Source organism: Diabrotica undecimpunctata, chromosome 4 (assembly GCF_040954645.1).
Source record: "Diabrotica undecimpunctata isolate CICGRU chromosome 4, icDiaUnde3, whole genome shotgun sequence".
Lineage (NCBI taxonomy): Eukaryota > Metazoa > Arthropoda > Insecta > Coleoptera > Chrysomelidae > Diabrotica > Diabrotica undecimpunctata.
In genome coordinates, this window is record NC_092806.1 from 114,807,571 (window position 1) to 114,818,535 (window position 10,965).

At 29.3% G+C, this 10,965-nt stretch overlaps 1 protein-coding gene across 1 annotated transcript; it reads left to right on the forward strand.

The window, feature by feature from the left end:
- Positions 1 to 500: 500 nt before the first annotated feature.
- LOC140438353 (facilitated trehalose transporter Tret1-like) lies at positions 501 to 10,122 on the forward strand. Its single transcript, XM_072528028.1, has 2 exons — positions 501 to 733; positions 8,060 to 10,122. Exons 1-2 carry the CDS (start codon positions 682 to 684, stop codon positions 9,373 to 9,375), a joined length of 1,368 nt encoding a protein of 455 aa, XP_072384129.1. The 5' UTR covers positions 501 to 681; the 3' UTR covers positions 9,376 to 10,122.
- The last annotated feature ends 843 nt before the right edge of the window (positions 10,123 to 10,965 follow it).

The window sequence follows — 10,965 nt, forward strand, 5'->3', positions numbered from 1 at the left end:
GATTTCACACGAGTCAAATTATTTCCATGACATACCATCTTATCGAATAAACAAATACTTTTGTGTAGGTGTTGACCATAATAATGAAAAAACTAAAGCGCTAATTTTGTCATGAAATTTGATATGTGGGTTAGAATCATATTTGGAACATTTTTCGCAAATAACTGTTTGTAGATTCGCGTAGGCCGCGTTTAAAATTTAGATTTCAGTTGATTATCTTAAAAAATGTGAACCTTTAACCGGTATGACTTTGCAAAACTTCAAATCTGCATTTATTTTGATTGCCGAATCTTTATCTTAATTAAAATCTTAAATTTCTATTATCTATATATATATATATATATATATATATATATATATATATATATATATATATATATATATATATATATATATATATATGTACAGAAATCGCCCTGTATAATAAGGCAGCTAGTGATACGAATATTATAATTTAAGTTTAAATAATAACTGGTTTTTTCTTATTATATTTCTGTGACCAATTAAAAAGTAGGAAAACAATTCAATTCTTTTATAGTCAGCAATTGTAATCACAACAGATTTTCGATAATGATAGTGTCGATTCGATAAGATGGAAAGTAGAGTATATGTACCAAATAGAGCATTTTTCCAGACAGATATTTATTTATACTTGACTTGAGTAGATCCAAGTGAAACAAGATGATAATTAAGTTTGGTCTAGTTAATAATTTCGTAGCAGGAGTAGCTGCAGGTGAGAATTATTTCAGTATTGACCAATTGGAAAAACTTTCTATATTTTGTATTAAATAATTCAATTTGCTATCGTTTTTATATTGTACTATAATCTTACAATTTATTTTATACTAGTATTCTATATATTTTTTATTTTAATTGTGCAACAAAATTTTATCCATTTAAATTATTGTCAACTAAAACTGCACTATTTAAGGCTAAAAAGTTATGTGTATTTTATATACTAGCTCCAATTTGTATTTCAAATGTATTTATTTATTTTATTTACTTTTCTTTCTCATATGCTCTCCCTATTCAATTTTACCTGTTCTGTCTATTTTTATTTTGTTCACTTGTATTATTATTGCATTATTATGTTTCTTTTCTTATTGATTTTTCATCTGCTTCTTTTTGTTTCTTATTCTATTCTACTATTTTTATTGCTCTAATCTTTTCATTTTTATTGTAATCTTTTGGTTCTCATAATATTTCTGTGTTATATACTAAATTTATAAGAAAACTACTACTTGATTGAATACTTTTTCAATAATTTCTTTTTTCCAACTAATGTATAATTCATTGATCGTTAGCTATTTTATTTTATTATTATTTTTATTTTTTGATAACTTGACCTCTATATGAAGCAACGAGAAGTAAGGAGATTTCTCTTTGAAGGCGAGTTAGGTAAATTTCAAATTCAAGCTTACAAGAATCTATTGGATGATGTTAGGAATAAACTTGTATTCCGACAATACCTCTACAGTTTACCCTTGAAAACACCATCTTTTGCACTCTTTCCGTAGATAATAACACGTTGAAATGAAAGTAGACAACTGAATTTCTTTTCATTTCAAGCTCCACCATTGTTCTATTACTGCAACACTGTACACACTTTCATTTCAACAAAACCTAAAAAAAAATCGAAAATTTTTGCTTTTTGTGCCCAAATTTTTGCCTGTAACTCAAGAGATATTGCTTCTAGAAAACAAAATATACAAGGTAAAAGTTTCAATTTTTAATTTTACAGAATACTTGACTAGCTAGAAATTAAAAAAATATTGTTAAATGTTTAAAAAATAGCAATAATTGGGAAAAAAAGTGCAAAAAATAAATCTTTTCCTTTAAATTTTTTCGACACCTTTAATCTAAGTTACATCCTCCAGACCTCCATATTCCGACTAGAGAAACTTTAAAATACGACTGGAACGTAGCCTAAATTTCCTTAGGTTTAATAATTTGTGCTTAATAATTTTGCAATGAAAGGTACGAAAAAAAAATGAATTTTCAAAATTATGCTAAGCGCAAAATAAGGAGTTTAAATAGTTTGAAATTAATTTATTAAAATCCTTTGTAAAAGGTATATATTTTTAAAAACCCAAACGGACTGTGTTAGACAAAACGTTTTCGGAATCCATTATTCCATCATCGGTGTCTAGGAGTACATGAATGTAGCCACTAAATACATGGGTAAAAACCCGTTAACAAATAATTAGTTACATTTGTTTTACATTATATTTTATAAATTATTAGGATGTTAGAGTTACCGTTGGATTAGGTAACATGGCGACATATGACTCCACGTTGAAGTTGCAAGTCCTGAGACGGTGGATCCACCGAAAACGTTTTGTCTAACACAGCCCGTTTGGGTTTTTAAAAATATATACCTTTTACAAAGGATTTTAATAAATTTTTTTAATATATGGTATACAGCCAAATACAGGAACGTAGATTCCTTGTGGAGTTTGAAATTCTTTAACTTGTAAAGAAAGGTTCAAGTTTTGAAACAAATTTTTAAAAATTAAAATCAGTCAACTAAGAAAGCATATGGAATGTTTACAGTTATATTTTATATATACATTACATTTTTTTCAAATTATACGTCATTTTAAATAAAACTACATTTTCAAACTTTAAATTAATTCATTAATTAATTAAAATGATTAAGTTAAAATAAATTAATAGTTATTATAAAACTTCTAAAATAAAATAATTTTAATATTAAACTATTTTAAAAAGTTACAAAAAAAAGTTGAAGTATATATTAATGTGATATTAAAAGTCTGAGGTGCGCCAAGCAATTAATTAGTTATTTAAATGATGCAATTATGATTCTATCACACTATTTAATTTATCTTCAATAAAATATAATTCAAATATCTTCAATAAAAAATATCTCATATAATGATTATCAAAATTTTGTTCTACGTACGTGAACCTTCAAAAATTAATGGTATATACAATATAAATTAAAATTTTAAATCAAAATTGTTGTTCTAAATCTTCTGATCAAAATATTCCTATCTTTTCTAAAGCAATTGTTAAAAAATGTGTTGTTAATAAAGAAAAACTGACGAATGATAAAACTATCTCTCTGATGATGAGTTGTCCAAATCCTTGTTCCTTGTAGCCTACACTATCCATTCTTAGCAGTCCACTAGGTAACCAGCAATCTTAAAACAAATTATTTCGAGCCTATCGTCTTTAATGATCTCCTTCAAATGCACGTATCGTTCAAATGATGCTAGCCTCTTCTCTCGATAAACTGAATCTCTCATTCCGGCCTGAACAGTGACTCTTGGAATATAAGTAGAAAAATATAACTTACAATATTTTACTGGATCAGCTTCCGTCAGATACACTTACTCCAAGAAAACTCACAAACAACCACTTCTACTGCTTGCTACCTCTGGAGAACCACCAGAGAACAACGACTGTTCCTTTGAACCCTTGGAAAAACAACTGATCTTTACTCCCTCAAAAATCTAGCTAAACTCTCATTCCTAAATACCTATCCCACTTTTTTCAATCTCCTAAAATCAAAGTTCGTCACACTTATCCCCATCTACCATTTAGATAACAAACTACAATTTTACCTACAATTATAAATTTCCTAAAAACTATTAACATGCTAATCGGTTTCTACAAATTCTTAAGAACTAACGGAGAATTATATTTTCTAAATATTTCTATTCTATTGTCTTATTCACTGTATATTGACGTACAAGTCTATTTGGAAAACCCACGCGCGTTGTTCACAATTTCACTAAGCTCACTCACGTCACTCGAATATATTTTACAAAGAAAATAATTTATGCATATCTTTAAATTTTGTTTACTACAGGTAATCCAGGATAATGGACTTTCATTTCTTCGAAATATCTTTGTACTTTGAAATATATGCAAAGCAAACCAATATTATTTTCAGTTTTACATATCTTAACAATATATATATATATATATATATATATATATATATATATATATATATATATATATATATATATATATATATATATATATTTAACTCAAATTCGGGAACGCCGAAAAGTCTTTTTTGAAAAAGAGCTAAAGCAATTAGTTACAATAAAATCAGAAATTGAACTGAATAAAATATTAATTAAAATGAAACATATACAATTGCAATTATAACACTTCACAATAATACGCAACATAGCGTAACACACTCTTGACCATTTTTTTTTGCATTTTTACCACACCAAACATTTTTTATTGGATTTTATATATTTTTTCAAGTTCAAATGTATTTTTTTTAATTTCTTCAAGCAGGCCGGAAATTGTCATTACAAATTGTCACAAAAACTTATAACAAAAAACAATTTCCGGAATCGCTTCGAGTAAAATTTTTTTAGACGTAGGTATCTCATCAAAATAAATACTTTTTCTATCTTGACAACTTTTCGAACTATGCCTAATTTTCGAGTTATTTGCAATTTTTTGTTAAAAAAATACCAAAATCAGTGATTTTTGGGATTTTTTTCTAAAAACTACTAAACAAATGGCAATTATGTACAAAGCTTTATAATCTTTAAACCCTTAAGTACAAATAAGAATATTTTGACAAGGATAAATAGATTCTATCTTACTCAAAATATGGAACCAAATATTTCGAATATGCATTTCGAGCAATCTATCGCTCTATATGATAATAAGCGTGTATGGTCACGGCGCTTAGAAATCTTTGTTTAAATTCAAAACCACCATGTTTTTACCAAGATAGACATTGTCAAAATATTCTTGCTTATACGTGAAGGTTTAAAGATTATAAAACTTTTTTGTAGAATTGTAATTAATTTTAATAGTTTTTTGAAAAAAAAAAATCACACAGATCACTAATTCACACAGTATAAAAGAATTTTATTCGAAGCGATTAGGGAAATTTTTTTTGTAGTTAAAGTTATTTGTTAATAACAATTTCCAGCACACTTAGAAAAATTAAAAAACATACATTTGAGCTTGAAAAATTAATAGAATCGATTAAAAAAGGTTTGGTATGGTAGAAATGCAAAAAAAATTAGTTGGTATATTTCGTTTCTAAGCGTATTTTTAGGGGTAAACCGCCCGCCTATAACAGGGTCACACATATTGACGGGGTGGAACAAACTTCTCTTTTTTTAATGAAAAAACCGGTATATTTTTACATTTTTGTATTCTTTTTGATATTCTCGTTTTTTCAATATAAGTTGTGGTAGTATTATACGAGGTATAATTTTTATTACATCGTAGCAAAATTAACTACCTTTAGAATTGTAGAGATTTAATATACAAAAAAAAATTATGTTCAAAAGATTTTTAATATAGCTACTATTGTCTTAAATTATTAACAAAGCGGAGTATTTAATTTTGATATATAGGGTGGGTCGAAACTAATATTTTTGTTTAATTTCATACATGCATTTCTAATTTTCTCATTCATATCTTCTGTAGTTTTAGCTGGTGTTTTATACACCTTATAGCCCCCGAAAATAAAATTTAACTCTGACTATCGTGGAAACCACCTTCTTGCTCCTTTCCTTTCACATCCACATTCTCTTACGTATGTTTAAAGCTACTGCTTAAAATTATTACGAAAATTTGTTGTCAAAAAAATGTAGACACCTTTTTCCGTTTAGGTGAAAATCCTCCCCTTTTTAAATTTAATGTCTGTTTCGTCCCCCCGTTTTTTAAGTGTTTTCTGTGTGTCTTAAAGTGTCTCAATTTTAATTTTTAACTTTATATATTGGACTTTACAACCATTTGCCACATATTGCAACATAACTTTATCAAAGAAATTTGATAATTACAAGCTGATATAATTGCACACCCACACAATTTGTACATCTATTCTTATTCATTGTCTCACAACTGTCACCTTCCAAAACAAAAATAAAAATCTCAATAAATAACACATATTTCATAAATATATCTCCAGAATAAATATAAATAACTTTAAAGAACTTAATGGTATAGAACATTACTTTCATCAAACAAACAATTACATTTACCTATCTCTACTTCATTGGATAAAATCTGTCTCCTCAAGAACTTCCCCGTTTACTGTTAAACAATTACAATAGTTGACTTGAGTTCTCCAATCAACAATACAAGATAGTTTGAACCATGTTCTTTCAACCATCAATTAATAGAGTACCAGCATGTAAGTAATGTTTTATTTATTTGTTTATTTATTAATTCATTACAGTTTAATGGACTATTTTACCAATTTGTGGGTCTTACCTTGTCTGCTTAAACATTTTATTTATTTTGAAAAACCACAGACATGTAATATTGGCATAATTACTGTAATTTATATAATTTATATCACCTATCTTTGTTTTATCTTTATTATACAACACCCTAATATGGATTTATTATTTTCAGCATTTATTTAACTTTGTATCGTGACCTGAATATGCTTTGCATATTGTAAAAAGCGAAACCGGTCGTCTGATTAGTTAAATTAAATTGATTGTGAGTAATCTAATTTATTATTTCTTTTACCTTTTGAAATGGACTCACACAAGCAACACATTCATGATTTCAAGAAGTTCCTTTACATAGCGCAAAAGTGAGTGTCTGGTATGCAGTTTCGGGACACGGAATCATTAGTCCATACTTTAACGAAGAAAATGGTAGGCAAGTCACACTTAATCAACAGAGGTACATACAAATTTTAACACGCTTTATCCCTGATCTACGTCAATTTTGTCGTGCACGTAATTTGGCATTTCAAGACCAATTTTTACAGCAGGATTGGGCAACTTACCATACTACTGTCGCACTTTGTCAATTTCTTGAGGGACATTTTCCAAACAAATTCATTTCACGATTTACTGACTTCCCCTATCCTGCACATTCTCCAGAGTTAACATCTCCAGACGCATACATTTGGGGCATGGCTAAAACTGCCGTTTTTAAACGAGCATCACAAACCATCAAGGAGTTAAAGGACGTTAGAGCCTTCTTCGCGGACTTAAGACAACCTTTATTCCATAACATTACGATAAAACTGGAATATCGGTATGAAGTCTGCCTTAAGAGAGGATAAGCTTATTTAGAACATGTTATAAAGTGTCAATAATATGTATTTTTTTAAAACAATAAAATAATTACAAGTTCAGTACTGTTTATTTTGGGCTATACTGTATTTGGTTAAAAAAAAAATCAATAAAGCAGTTATGTAGGGAATGCTTAATAACTAACATTATTTTCATTAGCCGTATTGAGTCCATTTCTGAACATAGACTTCCCGTAAATAATTCAATTTCGTCCGATCTTGGTCACCTTAAATCCAGTTGTGTTGGATCCGCTTGTTGTTGTCCAAACACCTTGTTGGAGGACGTCCTCTATTACGATAGGCAATATGTTTTTGGCCAATACAAGGTTGGTCATATATTGTGTTTTGAAAACGGAAATTTTAAGACCAACTCGTGTACAAGAGCTCTGAAGGTATTGAAAAAGTTGGCAGGCATGATCTACCCGGTCTGCAATAAGTACTATGTCGTCTGCAAACCTCAAGTTGTTAAGAAATTTCCAATTTATGCTGTTAATGTTATTAATTAATTATAATAATAATAAATAATGAAGTATCATAAAATAATATTTTATTACAATACTAAAATACAGGGTGCTCAATTTAAGAAAACTCAGAAAATATTTATTCCGAGTTTTGATCCACCCATTGTGTCAAAATGAAATATTTCGTTGTGTTAATAATCTTAAACAATAGTAGACAATATTAAAAATCTTTTAAACATAAATATATTTTTTGATAAGAAATTCCCAAGTATTTGAAGGTTTCAGTTGATTTTATAGTTCCCATTTCAATTTGTAGGCTTTCTGATTTTTTTCGTGTAATTAAATACTCGGTTTTTTATATGTTAATTGTAAAGCCCCACTTGGTGTACTTTTACTGTCTAATTTTACTTAAAAGAAATATTTCACTTTTATAAATATCAGTTATCGTGTTTCCTTTTGACTTAGTTAATTGATAATTACAATTTTTTATAGTAAGCTTTTGCCTAAAAATTTTTCTATACAAACTACATAAATTAAATATTTTTTTTAGTGGGAGTGATGGCCTTTATGTTCGGCACTGCTATCAGTTGGTCTTCACCAGTCGTTCCAAAACTACAAAATTTGACGGATGATAACCCGTTCGGAAAAATAGCAACTACAAATGAAATTTCCTGGATGACATCTTTAATGGTACTTGGGTGCTGCGTTGGTTGTTGGATATTTGCGTATATGGCCGATGTATTAGGAAGACGATTCACCATTTGTGTTGTAGGAGTTCCCGTACTTATTAGTTATTTATCAATGGCAATATTTAGAACCATTCCGGTATATTATATGGCTAGATTCATGACAGGTCTAGGATTAGGAGGCGGAACCGTTATACAAGTAACCTTTTTAAGTGAAATATCAACTAAAACTAACAGAGGTTTTGCTTCTACAATTGCAGGTATGATGGTGGGTGTAGGCTCTTTGGCCAGTTACTGTATTGGGCCATGGGTTCCAGTAACAACTTTGAATATAATACTAGCTCTTAATCCACTAATAGTTATTTTGATAACGATCCTGTTTTGTGAAGAAACGCCGTACTACTATCTTATGAAGAATCAAGAAAGCTTAGCTAAAAATGCTTTAAAAATATACAGAAATCCAGGCACAAACATTGACGAAGAAATTAAAGAGATAAAGGAGCAAATAGAGCAACAAAACTCTGGAAAATTAATAAAAGTGCTTAAAACTAAAGCTTTTAAAAAAAGTTTTATTATAGCAAATGCGTTGCTCATTTTTCAACAATTTACTGGTATTAATGGTATAACTATGTACAGCCAAACCATATTTTATAAAACAGGCTCAACTTTATCACCCGCAATTTGCTCAATTATTCTCGGGGTGCTTAATCTGGCTAGTGGTTCCATAGCTCCGTTTGTGGCCGAAAGATTTACTCGAAGGTTTCTTTTAATACTTTCAGCCTTAGGCATGATTATTTGTGATTCCATATTGGGAATATATTGTGTTTTAGACGATGCAGGAAAAATGTCGTCTTCATTAAAATTTTTACCCATCGTTTCCTTAGCCGTATTCATGTTCACATATAACTTTGGAGTTGGCCCTCTTTGCTGGGTTGTCAGTGGCGAGGTATATGTTACAAGGGTAAAAACATTTGCTATGTCCTTCTCAGTATTTATTTACTACGTTATAGGGTTTTTTATTGCTCAATACTTTAATCCAGTAAGCGAAGCAATTGGAATAGGAGCTGTGTTCTTTATTTTTGCTGGTTGTTGCACTGGATTTATATTATTTGTGGTATTCTATGTTATCGAAACCAGTGCTAAAACGTTGGAGGAAATCCAAGATGAATTAAGTCGATAGGAAAGTCAAAGCTATACTACACGGATACGGTTAAAACAATGATGTTACTCACAGAATCGAAGATGTAGCTGAAGAAATATTTATCATTAAACAAATGCTATGTTTAAAATTTTTAATAAAGGGAAATTCTTACATTAATTATCATTTACGATCCGGCCTTTTTTAATGTGCTGAGTTCTTGCGAAGGTTGGCGATCATCATGACTATTTGTATTCTGTTTACAGCCGCTCTAAAAAGCTGGTTAGACGAGCAATTAAACTATTCTTGAAGATTTCGAAGACACGATGTCCGTCTTCTTCCTACGCTTAGTTTTTCTATTATGTTCCTTGAATAATTTCTTGTAGCAAACTATATCTTGCCTCGAATCATATAGCCCAGATGTTAGAGTGTTCTAAGTTGCAACTTATACGCTATAGAGCATTAATCTAAAAACATAGCATGAGAATTTTAAGGGTTTACTTACGTTTCCGCTACAAAAGGATCTGGTAACTGGAGCCAAATTGTACAAAGGCTAGTAAAGGACAAGTTCACATACGCCCCACTGTAGAACTGATGAAAGAGAGAATTAATAATTTTTATTTTAACAACACACAAACTTTAAAGCTTAAGCTTTTGTAATTATTTAATATTCAAACATCTGCAATTATTCTAAATCAAATACTATTATGTTAACTTTTATATTTTTTTAAAAAGAATACAATTATAACTGAAACCATATTCTTTATACTTATTAAATATATTATATAAATTAAATATATTTTGCTTTTATTTAGATTTCTAACTCAGACGTCACTTCCCAAATACAAATAAATAAATAATTTAATTTTTGTTATCTGAAAAAAGTCTTCTAATAGTTTATTTTATTAGCCACACATAATTTATACATAAAACATATATTTTAAAACAGAAGACTTTAACATGGTACTGTCACTATTTTTGAGGTGCATTCATACGAAAACTTATACAGAAAAAGAATATCAGAGAGAATATTGCTCGGAAAACTACTAAAACTAATCCAAAAAATAATAGAACAAAACCGAATTCCTCAAGAATGGAGATCAAACATCCTAATACCTCTCGTCAAAAAGGGAAACTAATTGGACCCGAAAAATTAAAGAAATTAATTTATTAAACACAACACTAAAATTTACAACCAAAGTGATAACCAATAAACTGAATGAAAACTGGCAGAACATAACAATAACAAGGTTTTAGGTCGGGAAGATCATGCACCGACGCTATGTTTATATTGAGGCAAGTGCAAGAGAAATCATTAGAATACAACAAACCGGCATATCTATGTTTTGTGGACCTTAAGAAGGCATTTGACCGGGTCAAATTAAAGGACGTTATCCACTTATTGTACGCAAAAGAGATGCCTTTAGGAATAATCAAAGCGATCAAAAATATCTATTAAAACTACATAATAAAAGTAAAGGTAGAAGAGGAACTAACTGACCCTATTGAAGCTAGCAATGAAGTCACCGCAACCTTGGGTAATACAATTGCTCCGATTCCACATTCATGAGATCCATCATTATTTCCCGAGTAGTATACTTATCTTGTGATTTTCCACTTGTGCGTTTCCAG